An 18,328-nucleotide genomic window follows, 5' to 3' on the forward strand; every position below is an offset into this window, starting at 1 on the left:
ACTAATTCAAGATAAACTGTGGAGCAAACAAACTCAGTTTACATAGGTATCATTTAACAAAATGACACCTAAGTGTTTTATTGATATTTATAGTAGGATGGACAATTGAAAAACTATTAAAATATATACATTAAAAAATAAAGATGCAGTATATAAGTTTCACACTGACAAAAGAATAGAAAAATCTTCACATTTTATTACTTCACATTTAAAATGTGCTTCATTAAAGCACTTTAAAAAAAGTAAGCATTTGTTTTTTTTTGTTGTTTTTTTGCTTTGCTTGGTATGAGAAAAAGAGCATGCACAAAATTGATGCAGTAAAGCAGTTATTTTTTTACTTTTCTATTTTAAATTGCTTCTTCATAAATTAATTTACATTCGGACCTAATACTGTTTCATTGTTTCATTTTCTGTAACAGAATATTTATCATTAGATCAACTAAATGCTTAATATTGAACAATAGATTTTTATTTTTATTTTTTTTTATGTAACATGTTGTGTGTTGACATGTTTCTTGAGATGGGCCGACTGAGTAAAGCGTTTCCCACATTCCTTGCACTCAAACGGTCTTTCCCCTGTGTGGATGAGCTTGTGTCTTTTAAAATTGCCTAGATCCACAAATCCCTTTTCACAGTGGGGGCAGATGTACCGTTTCTCTCCTCTATGCCCCTGCATATGCATATTCAGAGCGACTCTATGTTTAAACTTCTTCCCACACAGAGTGCACGAGAATGGCTTCTCTCCGGTGTGCATTCGCATATGGGTAGCCCGGTCTGCTTTGGCCAAAAACCTCTTTCCACAAACTTTACAAGGAAATGGCCTTTCTCCAGAGTGAATAAGCTGATGTTTAGTAAGGGTAAAGTGGTATACAAAACTCTTCCCACACTCCTCACACTGATACCGCTTCTCCTCTGCATGGACCTTCACATGCCGGTTAAGACCTCGGACACTAGGAAATGCCTTTCCACACTGGGAACAGGTATAAGGTCTTTCGCCAGTATGAAGTCTCATGTGGTTCTCCAAGGCTGATGCATTGCTGAGGACCCTTCCACACTGGGGACACTCTGTATTTCTCTGCAGTGTTTTGCCCCAAGGTTTTGGTAATACTTGACTTCTGTTATTTGAGCCAGAATTTGGTGTTTCACTAATCAAGTCATTCTGCATCTGATCCACCCTCTTATCCTTTACTATAGGTGTGCCATCCTCACCTGCAGGATCTATCTGTCTAGATTTGCAGCATATCTTTCTCTGTTTTCTAAGTCTAGACTGGAGTGTGGGCCTGTCATCTTCTGAAAGGTCTTTGTCATTTCTCTCTGTGCAACATGGTGAGAATGGTACATCTGCTTCGAAGTTGTCAACTGAAGACGTAGAGGTATCTACAGAGGGAATGGGTACTCGCACTAAAACAACGTTGGCGGAAGCGGCAGCGGCAGCTTGTTGCTCCTTCAGTGTTAACAGAGGAGCAAACTTCCCAGATTGCTGAGAATGGTGCATGGGTACCTGCTCCGGGGCATCTTGTGCCGTTATCACGATAGGTGAATGCAAATGCAAAGTATCAAGAGATTCAAGCAAACCTGGCGTATTATCAGGTGGAGGAAAAAACTGGTCTGGAGAAGAGGAGAACTGATCGGATTGTGGTGGGTATTGAGATTGCGTGAGTGGAGGTTGAGGTGGGTTTAAGGAGACTGATCCCTGAACTGCGTTAACTGGAATATGTGGAGAAGAAAATGGAACATGCGTTGGCAGATAAGAAGGTGGCGTCGCCTGAACTGGATTGTGTGGCAGAACCAAAGGGAACTGGAATGATGGACTTGAATTCACGGAATGTGCTGGCATTACCTGTGGTGATGCAAAAACATGAGACTGAGGAGGAACAAGACTGGATGAGGGAATCCGATCCTGGACTGGTGGAAGAGTATTTGGAGCTGCTGCGACAAGAACGTGTCCTGATGGCATGACAGTGTGTACTTGTGGAGTCATCTCTTGGACTGGTGTTTTGATGGATTGTGGGGGAAAGAATGAGGGTTGTGGAAGTTGAGAGGAACATTGGGTTAATAGCTCAGTGGCATGGTTTAGCGAGGCAATGGTTGAAAGAGTTTTCTCAGTATGTGAAACCAATGCCTGAGCTCGCTGTTTGGAGGAATGAGGCTCTGCAACTAAGACTTGGCTTGGAGGTACAGGAGTTAGGTAGGTGTTTTGACAGATATTTGACCTCTCTTTCTGAGGGACTACTGTCTGGTTTGATGTTTGAGGATTTGGGTTTGGTCGACGATGAACTAATGAAGCTGTAGGCTTGGTTTGAGGTACTGATAGAGCGCCAGACAGCTCAATCATTGGCACAGACGAGTTAACATTGGAAGCAGGAGTCTGGGTTGAATTGAGAAGCACTGAAGAAGTTGACGTCTGTGCTGGTGCACTGGCATTCTGTCTTATGTTTTGGGAAGACAAGCCTTCAGTGTTTTTCAATGTTCTTTCAGATGTACCTCGGCTGGGTTGTATAGTCTGATTGGGTTTTTGACCACTGGAATCCACTCTGCGACTACAAGAGGAAGGAATCACTGATGGTGGTGGTGACTTTCTTCTATGGTTGTTATTGGGCCTGGTTATTGTTTGCAATGCTGGTGGGATCACAACTGTGAATAGAGAGGTAAAGATGCAAGAAATGAACTTAAGGAAGATAAAATTTTAATATAAAATTCGCAGCTAAATTAGTAAATGCATATAACACCAAACAGTTGAGTCTCTATTGTGGACTTGTGAAAGAACTACATGGCATATATGAGAATTTTTTTCCTCATTGTTCAGTTGAATTTGTGAGTGACTATTGTACCCCTTTTCACGGTGTCCTTATTTGGCTCTCTGTGCACCAGTATGGGCTCAGCACCCTCTTGCTTTAGCAGAAAGTATCCTGGTGCATAGCTGTTGCATTCAGTCTCTTGAGGCTGAAGACACAGAACATAAAATAATAATGTATAAAGACGGCTATAGCATTAAAATACTATCCACTCCAAAAAGATCAACAATAAACATAAGATTTAAACTCAATCCTAACTGACCTCACCTCACATAGCATTTTCAATCAAGCCTCTAAATATAGAAAACCCTTACAAAGAGGAAATATGACATCAGTCTGTGAACTCTGCTGTTGCTCGCCACATAATTGATGTGCAAAACAAAAAATGGTGAGGAAGGGAGGAGGGGAAGAGTAAACACTTTCTCTTCTATCATATGACCCGTCATTTCTTACCTCTTTTTTGATGAGGAGCAATGCAAGCTGTCTGTTCCCATCCTCACTGGCACATAGATCTGTGAGATTATCACTAGTTATGTCTCCCACATTAAGACTATTTCCCATAAACTGATGAGGGCTGCATCCCCGGTCAACCAAAATGGGCTTTTCTGACAAAAACAACAACAACAAAACTGTAAACATCTTATGTTTTTAGGAGGGTATACATTACAAATGACAGATTATGAGATCAAATTTATATAAATACACATATGTTAAATATATTTGTAAAAAAAAAAAATATCCATCAGAGAAAGAGGCCACTTAATTGATTTTTATGTATTTACCCTCTGACTTTGTCTAAGCCGTTAAAAGTCGTTCTAATTTTCCAGGAAGTGTTTTAATGCACGCCATGACCCAGGAACACACTGTTGTCAGAAAAAGACCTACCACATTGCACGCCAATATCACGATGTTTGGAGACGTTTCCATTCCTCTGGCTCCCGGCTTCAGAAAACCGCTCTGGCTGGATGTATCACCTGTCTTCGTGTTGACTTTCTCTTGTCTCAACTGCACCAATTCAGCTTTCAACCGCTGCAAAGTGCCATCATAAAGTTTTGTCGCTTCCCTGACAGCAGTCTGTAAAATTGTTTCCATGATGTGCGCGAACTGGGTCTGAAACCCGTCATAATCGTCCGCGCTCGCATCCGGCATTGTTTTAAGTTAACTTTATGGAGAAACCGTTATGATCCCTTTCACATAGTCAACGAGAGTCAAAATGACGCGTCCAGAGGAGGGCGGTATACTTCCGCACTATGGCAAGCCGTTGTAACATTTAATCTATAAACTGCACTAGTATCTAACGTTACTAGTACTTATTTTTTAGATACTAGTATCTGTTTCATTAAGTACTAGTACTTATTCATTAACTACTAGTGCTTGTTTTTTGGTTATTATTTTTTTTTTTTTGTTTAATATTTTGTTTTTAGATGCTTATTGTTTTTATTTATTAGGTACTAGTACTTAACCATTAGATACTAGTACTTATTCATTAGATACTAGTGCTTATTTATTAGTTACTAGTACTTATTCATTAGATACTAGTACTTATTCATTAGGTACTAGTGCTTATTTATTAGATACTACTATCTTAATTCAGTAGTGATTAGTAACTTTTATATTGTTACTATTAACAAATTAAAAATTTTTTGCTATTGAATTCTACGGGCAGTGTTGTAGTCGAGTCACCAACTGTCGAGTCCGAGTCGAGTCTCGAGTCCCAATGGTCGAGTCCGAGTCCAAGTCCGAGTCACCAAAGAAGAGTCCGAGTCGAGTCCAAGTCGAGTCACCATTACCAGAGTTCGAGTCCGAGTCGAGTCTCAAGTCCCGTATTCGAGTCTGAGTCGAGTCTCGAGCTCCCAGTGCCTACATGTCTCCACTCTGGGACCTTCAAAGAACTGATAAAATGTATTGAGTTGGTAGGCATTGAAGTCCATTATATGAAGAAAAACATCCTGAAATGTTTTCCTTAAAAAACATAATTTATTTTCCACTGAAGAAAAAAAAGCCATGGATATCCTGGATGGCATTGGGAGGAGTAAATGATTAGGAAATTTTTATTTTTGTGTGAATTAATCCTTTAACACTGTATTACAGAAATACACTCAGCGAAAAAAAGAAACGTGCATTTTACAGGACACTGTATTTTAAAGATACTTAAAACGTAAAAATCAATATGATATGCCGAGAGAGAGAGAGAGAGAGAGAGAGAGAGAGAGAGAGAGTGTGTGTGTGTGTGTGTGTGTGAGAGAGAGAGCGTTTGTGTGTGAGTGACCGAGTGATTTAGCGTGAGTGCGTTTGTATGTGTTCAAGTGAATGTGTGTGTGTGTGACGGCACGCGACTGGTCAGAAAGCAACGTGTAACGTTAGTCTGACATGTTTCTTGTTCACGACATCGATTTTAGGAGTCAAAATTGCGTCATCCACCTGACACAGTGACCATTGCAACAGACAAAAGAAATGTGTAATCTGACACAGTGACTATCGCAATAGGAAAAAAAAAAAATCTGATCTGACATGCACGAGCGTAAAGTGAGTGACGTCAGTGAGTGTGTTGTCAAGCAAAGAGAGCGAGCGGTAGCAGTGTCTGTGAGGGGAAAAAATAGATCCCGGCCAGTCTTGGGCACGAAACAGGAAAAGTGTAACACCTTATATAATTTTTTTTTTTATAACATATTTAGTCAAAAACAACGTGATTAATGCTCAAGTCCGATTTTGTATATCCTCGAGTCCGAGTCCAAGTACGAGTCATCAGTCCGCGAGTCCAAGTCGAGTCACGAGTCCAGAGAATTGAGTCTCGAGTCGGACTCGAGTCCAAAGAATAGTGACTCGAGTCGGACTCGAGTCCGAGTCCAGGACTCGAGTACTCCATCACTGATTGAATGGATCCTTCATTGAGATATCAACTATTCAGTTTTGACTAGTATGTATTCCACTAGTGACTAGTACTTCATTTTTATGTACTAGTAGTTATTCATTGGGTACTAGTATGTATTTTTTAGAAATTAGTACTCATTCATTAGATACTAGTATCTGTTAAATAGACATTAGTACTTATTCATTAGATATACTATACTTATTATTAGATACTAGTACTTGTCCATTAGATAATAATAATAACAACCTTTATATTTAACCACTAAAGACTCTCTGAGATTAAAAATCTCTTTTCACGGGAGTGACCTGGCCAAGATGAGCAGCAATACAATAAGTTTCATCACAGACTTACACATACAAACAAACTAACGTCTGTCTGCCTGTTATTCAGCTACTAGGCTACATCTACAGTGAAAGCTCCATTTCCCTAATTATATGACCAGCACCTGTATGTCTGCAGCCAGACCCACTTATGGAACTTCATCAGTGAGTCTCACTTGTGGAGTTTCTACGCAAGGGCGCCCTCCGGCCATGAGTATGAATTTTGAGTAAAAGTAGCTAAAATAATTACGAACTTTGAGGTAAACATTTGCAAATACATAAGTTTTTCTCCAGGGTAAAGAAGTGTGCATTTTTTTTTTATTGCAGCTATATTTATTATTATATTTATTCTTAAATACCCAGTTTTGTATATTATAGTGAAATAGTGTTATTACAAAAGTAATATTCCTTATTTTATTTAATGTTTTTATTTAGAAATAATAACCATAATCATTATAAGTTTTTATTAATATATAAAAAACAAAAATTTTGGCCAAATTGTGTAGCCCTACAAGTACAGGAAACCTGGTGTTTTATTTATTTATATTTTATTATTATTATTATTATTATTATTATTATTATTATTATTATTATTATTATTATTTTAAATTAATACATTTTGGCCTTTTTTTTTCAAATAAAGAAAATGTTTGTCTGAAAACGACAAGGTTTGGATTTTGGGTGCCCGATACAGATCATTAATGTAAAAACATTCAGTGTCTGCTGCACCAGTGTGTCCTGTACAGGACATTAATGTAAAAACATTCAGTGTGTGTAGCACCAGTGTGCCCTGTACAGTCTGTAGCACCAGTGTGTCCTGTACAAGATATTATTGTAAAAACATTCAGTGTTTGTAGCACCAGTGTGCCCTGTACTGGATACTAATGTAAAACATTCAGTATCTGTAGCACCAGTGTTTCCTGTACAGGATATTAATGTAAAAACATTCAGTGTCTGCAACACCAGTGTGCCCTGTACAGTCTGTAGCACCACTGTGTCCTGTACAGAATGTTAATGTAAAAACATTCAATGTCTGCAGCACCAGTGTGCCCTGTACAGAATGTTAATGTAAAAACATTCAATGTCTGCAGCACCAGTGTGCCCTGTACAGAATGTTAATGTAAAAACATTCAATGTCTGCAGCACCAGTGTGCCCTGTACAGAATGTTAATGTAAAAACATTCAATGTCTTCAGCACTAGTGTGCCCTGTACAGAATGTTAATGTAAAAACATTCAGTGTCTGTAGCACCAGTGTGCCCTGTACAGAATGTTAATGTAAAAACATTCAATGTCTGTAGCACCAGTGCTATATGAAAAAAAAAAAGTTAACATACAGCCCTGGTATCATATTTATTGATTTTAAGGGAGGACAAAAAGGAAAATAACAGCTAATAAACTTGGTGTCTTATCTCCATCCTGCCACTAGAGGTCACTCGATGACAAACGAACACATTAGGCTACTATGTTTACGAAATTAGTGTTTACAAAACTGACAAAAATAAGTTTTCTATGTGCTTGTGTACAAATAATTGTTTCTTTTCTATTTCGTTTTCTCAAAAAAGTACATCCATCTCCTTGTTTCAGTTTCCTATTTAATCTCTCTCCTATATGTTGCTGGCTCATTAATATTCAACATATGATTACCATACTGGGCAGAAATGCAAATTTAAAAAGTACTAGTATCTATTAAGTTCAGGATATCTCTAGTCACTCTTGGAATAAGTTCTAGTATCTAATGATTAAGTACTAGTATCTAATGAATAAGTACTAGTAACTTTACAAAAGACACTAGTACCTAAAGAATAAACACTAGTACCTAAAGAATAAGCTCTAGTACCTAAATAATAAGCACTAGTACCTAATGAATAAGTACTAGTACCATGAAAAAAGATACTAGTACGGCTTATAGATTAAATGTAACAATGGCTTTCCATATCCGCACTGAATGTTAAAAAGTTTTATTTTTAGGATGCAGTAAAGATAGTAAAAAAAAGGCCTAAGATTGCCTAAATTGATAATGCACTGAGTTCAAAAATATCAACAAAAACTTTCAATTACATGCATTAAAAAAAAAAAAAAAAAAAACAGAATAACATTTTCCAAATTATAGGCTATAAAACAGGCACTATTTATTTTAGCACATTGCTTTTAACTATGCCATCAATTACTTAGAAGTGAACTAGCAGTTACTGTAGTTAAAGTAGGCCTACATTAGAAAAGGGAAGTACATTCAAATTGCATCCTTTCCAATGGCAGGCTTATAGAGAAGAGGTTCTTTTTTTCTTTTTTTTAATGCATGTAATTAATTTTTTATTGATATTTTTGGAACTCAGTGCATATACTGAGTTATAGCTCTGCTAAGTAAACCACTGATCTATATAATAACCTATGATCTATATATAATGTTCTCTATTATAGATCAGTGAAATTTAAATATATGAAGTCAGTTTAATGTTGTACATCTTCATTTGTATTGTGCTTTAAATAGATGTAGTTTTTATTTTTTTTATTTTTTGTTAATTGGGGAAATATATACGTAAATAAATGATTTTGAGTAAAAGTAAACTGCTGTAAATGCGTAAACGCTATTTTCATTTTTTTGGTGAACTGTCCCTTTAAATTTGTCCCTAACTTCCATCCGTATGTTAGCTTCAGGAAGTGTTTCCAGTCAGTCCCACTGTAGTACTCGGGGGCAAGGAAGTCGACCGGAAGTTGAAGTCGGCTGGGTGCCGCCATCTTGTAGCAGAACTTCACTTGCGTTAGCATCCCATTGACTCCCATTCATTTTGGCGTCACTTTGACAGCGAATAACTTTGCATCTGAGGCGTTTAAAGACTCCATTTGTCCATTATTTATTTCTAAAGATACACGACAATGTATAAAGGGCTCCATTACCTTCTATGTTAAAATTATGGCCCCGTAGAAACAGTTTTTGTAAAAATAGGGCTAAACGATTGGGTCATAACCACTCGACTCTCTTGTCGCACAGTATAGAAATTACCGTACAGACAGGAGGAGAAGCTCGCAGGCAATCGGGGAGACGTCAAGAGATTATGGGCGTACTGGCGTTACATTTTAAAATACTATACAAAATAATTAATCAGAAATACTTTACTCCTGCTCACTCACGCCAAAGAACTCCCCGCTCAAGCTCGCCGTCTCTGCAAGATTAACGATGGCAGTTTGCACGCACAGCTACTAGAAGATTTACATCTGTCAGACAGGTTGCTGACGTCATCAAGTTTAGTTTGAGTCTGCTCGTCAGAAACGGAAGTGCTAAAAATCGCTAAAACGGGCTTCACTTGTCTCAATTGAGTTCCAATGGGTGGTCGCTGTGTCCATTTCTTTTTACTGTCTATCTGTAGTACGAGAACATGTTTTTGGATCAGCGCTGATTCTCCGCGTATTGTTTATGTTACATTGTTTAAATGTGACACTAATAAGAGAACAATAACCGGTAGTTAGCGTCAACTAACAGTAACACAAGAACAGTCCTCGCTAGCTTTTGCTAGCAAGTGTATGGAGTAGCGCAGATTTGACAAAACTAAAAGATGGTTCGAAAACACACAAACAATATGATGTGACAATTCGGTTTGGAGCTGGAGGCCTTTAGCTTGTTTATATAACAAACAAAGTAGCTAAACTATTCTCGGTTCGTTTAAGGAGTCTTGTGTTTTTTTTTTATTATTTTTCGTTCGTTTTAGGATTAGGAGTCTTGTGTTTTTTTTTTTTTTAGTCATACACTCGTTTCAGACACAGCTGTCTGGGGTCATGGAGACCGTTTTTAAAGCTGCCATATTTGAGGTCACCCGTCTCGTGGAGGACAGTTTCGTGCAGGAGGTGTCCCGCAGTCGAGAGCAGGTAGAGACTCTGAAGAAGAGACTCCAGTGGAGCGAGACCAGACGGAAAAATCAAGAGACGAGTGTGAGGAGTCTGAGGTGTGCAGAGTGTGACAAAGCCCGTGTGTTTAACGAGGAAAAAGAAGAAATGTCACCACAATCAGGTTTGTGCACAATCGCAATTCAACTGATGCTCAGTGTCTTGATTGTTACTATTTGTAATGTTCTACAAAAGTAAAATTGAATGATTTTATAATCTATAGGAACATCATATTTGATATTGGTAGTGATTTCTTTGCTCGTAATTATTGTAGATCAGAGCAGGAATTTATTGTGAACCATGCAAACTGACATCTTGCATACTTAACCCTTGTATTAGGTTAAAAATAAAAATGGGTTTTGCTAGTTTTGGTGGGGGTCAGGATTCAGTACAATTCAACAAAAATCACACTGTGAAAAAACAAATCTGGTTTAAAATCTTTAACATTAATACACAATACAAAATAAATAAAACATGAAAATATCTTGTTTTTGATCTGTATTTAACAATTTTATACATTTGTTCACAGATAATGAATATTATAAACAGTATTCTTTAAATGATTATTATTTTACTTTATTTTATATATATATATATATATATATATATATATATATATATATATATATATATATATATATGTTACATTTTAACTTTTTAAACAAGTAGAGCAGTTCAGCATGGTGCTAGTAACAATCATGAGATTCGCAGTGAACTTAACAAACATGCAAGAACTGATAAAAATGCCAGATAAATGCGTGATGACAATGCATAAATATTCATGTAAATACCCTCAGGCTGGCCGAGAAACTGACGTGACAAAATACATAAAACCATTTCAGGTCTGTGCAGCTGCTTTTTTTTAATTGACCCACAAACATCAGAATTGTAGTAGCATTTTGCAAGCACATTCCACAACACATCAACACTTTGCAGGCATGATCATGACCCTAAATGAGGAAGAGTCACAAAAGTAAAAAAATAAAAAATAAAAACCATAGGTTAACCAGTATTTCTGACCATGCAAAAATCCAAACCTGCAACATAACATAAAAAAGAAATTAAGACCCCCATGTCATTCCAGATATTTGACTTTTTCCTTCCATCCCTTTAAAGACCATTAAAGGACTGTGTAATCAATGCCCTCACAGTTGCATTCACCCTTGACCACATGTAGAAAATGAGCGCAGCCTCAAACAGGAGAAAGTTCCGGATGGGGACTGGGGAAGCTGTGAGTTGGAGTCTGACACACTTTTGGGAAAAGAGAGATTAGAAGTCCAAACCAGCACCAGTATTACAGCAGAGGTGAGTAGCCTACTGAATAAACCACCTTTTTGATCACCTCAAGCCTTGTTCGTACTGCAGCGTTTCTCAAAAGCTGTGTCTGAAACTTGAAAAAGAATGCTGTTAAGAAAAGGCATTATTTTCCAAATGCTTGTTATTGATCTTAATGTGAACAGTTCATCTGTGCGTACGGTATTTAATTTTTTTTTGAACTCAGTCTTCTTTCTGATGACGCATGCATGACTTCTCTAATCATTTAACCTGCTTAAACTCTGCCCCTTTCTTAAAATCAGCTGGACGCTCCATCCAGTGAACAACCGATATAGAACCAAGTCCCCCATCCTACATTTTTCCTTTTTTGTTAATCTGTTTCATCACAATATTACAGAATATTTTAACATTATGTACACATTCTGTCACATTGTGCTCTCTGCAGTCTGCAAGCACAGAGGTCAGGAAACTGGACTGTGTAGTAAAAGAGGAGACCCTTTATGACACTGCCGCTAATAAAGAGCTTCAGGATGGGTGGACGTTGGATACTGAAGGTGTGATTTTTATTTATTTATTTTTTTAAAACATCTGATTACTGCTTTAACCCTCTCACATTAGACTGTGTTTGAAGATTTTTCTCCATGTTTGGTTTTCCAGGAGCTGAGACGTCAGATTTCTCAGCTCACAGTTACAGTGAGCAGGAGCTGCAGCAGATTCAGGATGAGTGGAGCTCTGGACTTGATCAGACCACTGACAATGAAGCTTATGCAGATATTGCAGACGTCCAGTGCCTGACGTACCGAACACGTTATGACACAGAAGAGCTAGCAAGCTACAGTGTGCATGAACTGGACATGGGAGACCTGGACGGTCTCAGAGAAAGAACTGAAGACATGTTGGGTAATTCAGTATCTGATCAAAACGACCTGAACCAAGAAGGTGGGAGACGTCACAGCTCTTCCATTAAGACTAAGAGAGGAAACCGAGTATCTTTACCTGTGCATGTCAGCCCAGAGACAGAAGACGTTGATAGAGACATGCACTGTTTACTTATTAATGCAGATGGCCACTTGCAAGACATAAATTCCTTCACAGAAATTCGAAGTGGGGTGGCAGGAGGTACTGGACATAGAGGACACTCACTGTATGCTGGGGACACAGCTAGTGGTGCAGTTTATAAGGGACATGCATTGAATCACTCTCTGAAACCTAATGTTGGACAAGCATTAGGAGACAGCAGGGATTCTGCAAAAGCCTTCCCAGTTTCCCACCGAGTCGGTTCAGGTGCTGCTTACACATGTAACCAGTGCGGTAAGAAGTTCACTCTGGCCTGCAACCTTAAAGTGCACCAACGTGTCCACCAGCGGGAAGGTCTCCACCTGTGCAGCCACTGTGGGAAAGGGTACTCGTCCTTCAGTGACCTGGGAAGGCACCAATGCAGTCAGACTGGAGACAAGCCCTACACCTGCACGCTGTGTGGGAACAAATTCAGCCGACTGTGGAACCTCAAGCTGCATCAGCGTATTCACACACAGGAGAAACCACACAAGTGCACTTTGTGCACTAAGAGCTTTACCCGGGCCGACATCTTGAAAGTCCATCAACGTACCCATACAGGAGAAAGACCGTACTGCTGTGGCATCTGTGGACTGAGCTTCAAGCGACAGGATCATCTCAGGTCACATCAGCGCAAACATAGTGCTGACCAGGACAATCCATAAGAAAACAATTCACCACACAACCTTACAGAGCTGTTTTGACTTGAACTGCTAGAAGGTCATAAATCACAGATTGTTGGAGAGCCATAAATACAGGTGTTTTCCATAAATCATAACATTGTTGCTGTAGAAGCTCCCATTATAGTTATGTCTTCTGTATAATTAAAATTTTATTTTTCTGAAAGGGATAGTTCAACCAAAAACGAATATTCATTATTTACTTTCCCTTAGGATAGTTTAAGTCCTGTATGTCATTCTTCTGTGGAACATAATTTTGTTTTTTTTGTCTATATAATCTGTTTGGTTTCCAACATTCTTCAGATTGTCATCTTTTGGGTTTAGCAGAAGAAATGTAGTAAAACAGGTTCAAGAGTAAATGATGACAGAATATTCATTTTTAATAGAACTATGCCGAGGCTATGCTATGGATAATGTGGTCAACTTTGCATCACTTAATAGTTTGAATATTGTTTACTTGTGATGCAGAGTGTTCAGAGATGGTCACTTTTATGCCCTGTAGAGCCTTATTGTATATCACACTCATTTTGAAAAATATATTTACTTTGGTTTATTTTAATAAACCTACCAAATATATTTGCTCAGATATGCAATGTGCGTCACATCATGCAATATCAGTCTATTTTCAGCTCTCTGCTTTAGCCATACATAATCAAATGTCATTTTAAAAATTCATCTTGTTGATTGATTAAATCCTCCAGCTGTTTATTCCAAATGCTTATTGTTTATTTTCATTATTGGATTATCAGAACTCATAATGGAAGGAATAATTCACAACTGGTAACTGAATTATAGAAAAAAAATTAAAAAAGGAAATGCACATACAAGGTGCTAATTTGGTCACGATGTGTATTGAAATTATAACGCCGTTGACAGACTTGGAACTAGCAACGGTGTGTTTACTGAAAACAATTACCCCCCTTAGAATGTCTGTCAACCAATCAGAATCAAGCATTTAACAGTCCAGTGTTATAAAACCTATAAAACACTTGAGTAATGCTAAATTAATGAATAATAAGTAGTGAAGCGATGCGTTTTTGTAAGAAAAATATCCATATTTAAAACGTTATAAACACTTTTCTCTAACTTCCGCTAACTCATTTTCATTTTTGTGTGCGCTAACTCTTTAATACTACAGTTTTAGTAACCTTTCACAAATACATCACCACTGACTGTGATTAGAACAGCGTCAATTTTAATATATCACAGAGATTCTATTATAGTTTTCAATCATATTTTTGGATTCGTTTTTATGTTTTTCATTTTAATTTTAGGTTTTAATAGCTGTTTTTGTCAGTTTTAGGCTATTTTTAATGTCTAGTTTTTAACAATAATTATTTCAGTTTTAGTCATTTTAGTATATAAAGTTAAACTAAATATTATACGTTTAATTCTTTTAATAGTTAATATTTTTCAGTGAACGTTTAAGTATAACAAAATGTTTTTATAATTTTAGTTTTTAAACTTGCTTTGTTGCCGTCTTCTAAATTCTGCTAAATAGTTATTTAAGTGTGAAAGTAATGTGGTTTTTGTTTAGAAAAACATTAATTTATTCCATATTAATTTATTCCATAACAGTTTTGTCGTTCTGTGCAACAGTGCAACCGTTGAAGTCGTGAAGTAAAACATCATTGTCCGTGTGGTGAGCTCTTCGTTCATGCATTAGTGAAATTCACACATTCAGAAAATAAACTCGGTAGCATGTACTACAGTCATCTGGACATTATGCGACTGCTGCTCGCGTCTAAAGGACATCTATTTCTGCTCGCGCTTCATACTGTCAGGCAGATGCAACGAGCCCGATGCTAACTAACACTGAGGATTTTATCATCGGGGTTTGATTGACTGGCCCTGAAAGTGTGAAGTGCAGCATTTACCGTGAAATTAAGTTGCGTGAAATGAGTACTCAATAGAAAAAATACAATATTTGAGGTAGAACTCAACATGGGTGGTCATTAATGTGATGATCGTTCAGCAGTCCGTGTATCTTGATAAGCGCGAGCTCGAGTAGATCGGACACAGGATGACGGACACGCTGGTCCTCTCCTTCCAGACTCGGCTGTCCGCGGTCATGGAAACTGTCCTGAAGACCACCATGTACGAGATCACCCGGCTAGTGGAGGAGAGCTTCCTGGAGCAGATGGATCGAGGCCGGCGAGAGGCGGAGGTGTTAAACGGAGGCTGATAGTGTCGGAGGCCAAACTGAGAGAACGGGAGAGGTTTAAGAGGGTGAGGTGTGTGGACTGTGGTCGGACAGCGGTGTCCAGGAGGAGGATACTACACCGAGGCCCCGAAGCTCAGAGCAGTGAGTAGAAACAAGACTTTCCAAAAGCACCGTCGCCAGTTAGACACAAATAACAACGTGCAGTATGTTGTGTGGACTGTCATACATTTATACAAAAAACAAAATGCCATTTTCAATAATAATTTAATGAACCAACAATGGTTTAAAAAGTACAGAAGTCATTTCCCTGTCATTTTCAGCAAAAGTTTCTGAACATCCAGTGCATTATATTTGTCATATTTTTATAAGAACTTCATGAACTTCACTCAAAGTAATGAGGATCTAAAGCAGTTGTTCTCAGCGTTTATGAGTTTAAGTCCCCCATTGCAGTAATTAACAGAAAAATATGATTTCAGTTTACATAATGATTTTATAGAGCTATATTTTATTTTAATATATTAATAATAATTTATGAATGTAAATACTTTTAAGTAATCTTGTGGCCCCCTTGGAAGTTTGCTGAGCCTGATCTAAAGCAGGGTTTTAACAAACCTACAAACGTCTAATGTTCTAGGAATTTTTCAAGGTATTATAGGCCTATTTCCTATATTTGTGAGGGAAAATACTAAAATGAAATCATAGAACAGGTGTATGCTAGCCATGCTTTTGTGTTAATTGTATTTTTAATATATATTTGAATAATTTAATATATTCAGATCTCTATTTGAGTGTCACAACATCATTGACTCATGTTTCACATTACATCATCATGAAATTATTATATTCAGTAAAATAATTAACACTGGTTAAGTCCAACAATTTATTGGGCATTGAATGCTATTCTTCTTCTTCTTGAAAGGTTTGGACCACCCACTTGTTGTAAAGCAGGAAAATGCCTCTGACAATAGCTGGAGGTGCAGTCCCAAGGGAGCGCAAGTCATGAAAAGCCTTCAGCAGCTCCAGAAACTAAACAAAATGTGTGTATGGTATTGTTTTACTGGTAATATCCAGTGGCCCAGAAGACAATAAGCATTTGGACATGTTTTGGGTGCCAAAGGGCATTAGTGAACTTGAGGGGAACTGATACCATAACAAAATTACAGTTAATTTTGATAAATTTATGCAATAAAATTCAGGCATTTTAAACTTGGCTTAGATGTCCAGATACTTAAGCCATATACTGGGCCATTGTAGTTTGCTGAGATGTTATGTTAAAAATACATTAGTATAATTTTATCTTCAGTACGTAGGAAGTTTCTAATGCACATGTGTTTCATGCATGACAGGTTGATCAAGTGTGTGAACCTAAACCTGGAGGAGAAGTGAAAGAGGAAGCAGCAGAGGCTAGAAACCCGCAAGCTCGTCTAGTGATACATCCTCATATACACAAACAAAAAGATCCTCCGGCCAGTGTTGAAGAGACCAATGGACTCCGCAATACAGAGTCTGACCACAAACCGGGTGGCAGATCTTGCACTGAAAGACCTTTGGATGAGGATGAGGTCAGACACAGAAACCTCCAAAAATGGTTTGACCCTAAAACAGACCCTTTAGCATGGTCAGCGGTTTCACAGCCAGAACCAGCCAGGACCTCAGTATCTTCAGAGTCTCCGGGTTTGAGACCGCAAGTGGGCAGCATGGACTCAGGGCCTGTTAAAGAGGAAGTTGTAGTGATGCTTCCACCAGACTGGGAAGATATGGAAAGGATCAGGCCTCAGGTGGTTTCTGCTCAAACCAGTGCTAAGAAAGCACAGTTAGATCTTCAGCCTGGAGATCCTCTCACCACTGGCCTCAAAGACAGGAGCGAGTTTCCTATCCTGTGCCTCCCGTCAAGGTTCAGAGCCTTGCACCACAAACTGTGCAGCATCTCAGATCACCCGTTAGGAAAAACACAAAAATTGATCTACATCCCAGTTCGGTTGTGACGGATCACGGCGCTGTTGAAGTGGACCGGGTGCAATCCATCTATAAAGCCCTTCCTGCTCCAAAACCCTCTAATGTCTGTCAGTATCCTGAAGGAGCCACTACAGGTGAAAGAAGTTTCAGTACCATACACCCAGGAAGAAGTCTGCCGCAGATGGTCAGTGTGAGGGTTCAAGGGGACACACGGCACCATTCGGCAAAGACAATGCACAATTGCAGCCAGTGTGGAAAAGGCTTCTCTCATCTGTGCCACCTCAGAGCTCACCAGCAGATTCACACAGGTGAGAGGCAGTTCTGCTGTACCATCTGTGGACGCAGTTTCACCAAACTGAGTAACCTGAAAGCACACCGCAGGGTTCACACTGGCGAGAGACCTTACATCTGCACGGCCTGCGGGAAAAGGTTTACCCAGAAATGCAACTTGAAGAGGCATCAGAGAATTCACTCTGAGTTCACTCACTCTAATGTATGACGAGACGTGGAGGGGTGATAGTGGTAGAATCTGGTACTTTACACATTAACAGATTAATTGATGTTTTGTTGACTGGTTAATTTATTTTTAATATCATGCATTGTATTAAAAGTGCTAAACCTCATTTTTCGAACCTTATGCTCAGACAAATTTCTTCTGTAGTGATGTGACTGGATCACTCAGGGGAAATACCAATTTTATCACGATGAATAGAAAAATGTTAAAACAGAGCACTTTTCCATTCTCTCTGGATATGGAACAGGCTATTTCTCACAAATAAATGTCCACATTTTACCCTAAAATCAAAAGAAGAGAAAAATAGAAGAGGATATATATATATATATATATATATATATATATATATATATATATATATATATATATATATAAAATGCAACACACACACACTATGCATGCATTACAGTTATGTAAATGCAAAACAACAACATTAATAATAGTGATAAATTATAATGGGCCTAAAAGTATACTTTCTGTATGCAAAATATAATTTTCCATCCTTTTGATTTTGGGGTGAAATACGACCTGGACAGTTTCACCCATGCTTTTGAAATTTTCTGTATTTGTTATTGGGTTTGGTGGTTCCTCTGGTTATCAGAATGGAGTTTTACAAGCCTTTACAACACAATTGCTCAAGTATAAACTGGTAAATTAGATCCCTTTTGATTTGTTTGTATATTCAGATGCTTAGCATTAGCTCTTTGAATTGGTGCATATATAATGGTGCATTACTGTTTTTTTTGCCTTTTCTTTTAAGATATGCAGTAAGCTGTTTGCAAAACTAATTTATGTGCAAATGCTGCTGTGGGCTAA

At 38.1% G+C, this 18,328-nt stretch overlaps 3 protein-coding genes across 3 annotated transcripts; 2 read left to right on the forward strand and 1 right to left on the reverse strand.

The window, feature by feature from the left end:
* Nucleotides 1-32: 32 nt before the first annotated feature.
* Nucleotides 33-3,420, reverse strand: LOC122135933 (zinc finger protein 202-like). Its single transcript, XM_042717137.1, has 3 exons — nucleotides 3,249-3,420; nucleotides 2,832-2,943; nucleotides 33-2,634 (listed from the first exon to the last, which is right to left on the reverse strand). Exons 1-3 carry the CDS (start codon nucleotides 3,354-3,356, stop codon nucleotides 485-487), a joined length of 2,370 nt encoding a protein of 789 aa, XP_042573071.1. The 5' UTR covers nucleotides 3,357-3,420; the 3' UTR covers nucleotides 33-484.
* A 588-nt stretch (nucleotides 3,421-4,008) lies between these two features.
* Nucleotides 4,009-13,593, forward strand: si:ch73-109d9.2 (uncharacterized protein LOC565042 homolog). Its single transcript, XM_042716003.1, has 5 exons — nucleotides 4,009-4,030; nucleotides 9,725-9,991; nucleotides 11,045-11,172; nucleotides 11,588-11,696; nucleotides 11,800-13,593. The coding sequence occupies exons 1-5, from the start codon at nucleotides 4,009-4,011 to the stop codon at nucleotides 12,861-12,863; spliced, it is 1,590 nt and encodes a 529-aa protein (XP_042571937.1). The 3' UTR covers nucleotides 12,864-13,593.
* Nucleotides 13,594-14,506: 913 nt separating this feature from the next.
* On the forward strand, nucleotides 14,507-18,171 carry si:ch73-109d9.3 (myeloid zinc finger 1). The gene is given in 6 exon segments (XM_042717138.1): nucleotides 14,507-15,046; nucleotides 15,049-15,183; nucleotides 15,962-16,033; nucleotides 16,036-16,079; nucleotides 16,389-16,819; nucleotides 16,864-18,171. Coding segments are annotated over 6 exon segments (1,461 nt in total). The 5' UTR covers nucleotides 14,507-14,901; the 3' UTR covers nucleotides 17,498-18,171.
* Nucleotides 18,172-18,328: the final 157 nt, after the last annotated feature.

Source organism: Cyprinus carpio, chromosome B1 (assembly GCF_018340385.1).
Source record: "Cyprinus carpio isolate SPL01 chromosome B1, ASM1834038v1, whole genome shotgun sequence".
Classification (NCBI taxonomy): Eukaryota; Metazoa; Chordata; class Actinopteri; order Cypriniformes; family Cyprinidae; genus Cyprinus; species Cyprinus carpio.

Bases quoted from the DNA above. Each gene is read 5' to 3' on its own strand.
- LOC122135933 (XM_042717137.1), bottom strand. From the start codon at position 3,356: ATGGGAAATAGTCTTAATGTGGGAGACATAACTAGTGATAATCTCACA. The intron at 2,944-3,248 runs GTAAGAAATGAC...CTGTGTCTTCAG, and splicing joins TGCTCCTCATCAAAAAAGAG to CCTCAAGAGACTGAATGCAA. The intron at 2,635-2,831 runs GTACAATAGTCA...CTCTATTCACAG, and splicing joins TAAGGACACCGTGAAAAGGG to TTGTGATCCCACCAGCATTG.
- si:ch73-109d9.2 (XM_042716003.1), top strand. From the start codon at position 4,009: ATGACGCGTCCAGAGGAGGGCG. The intron at 4,031-9,724 runs GTATACTTCCGC...TTTTTTTTTTAG, and splicing joins GACGCGTCCAGAGGAGGGCG to TCATACACTCGTTTCAGACA. The intron at 9,992-11,044 runs GTTTGTGCACAA...GACCACATGTAG, and splicing joins AGAAATGTCACCACAATCAG to AAAATGAGCGCAGCCTCAAA.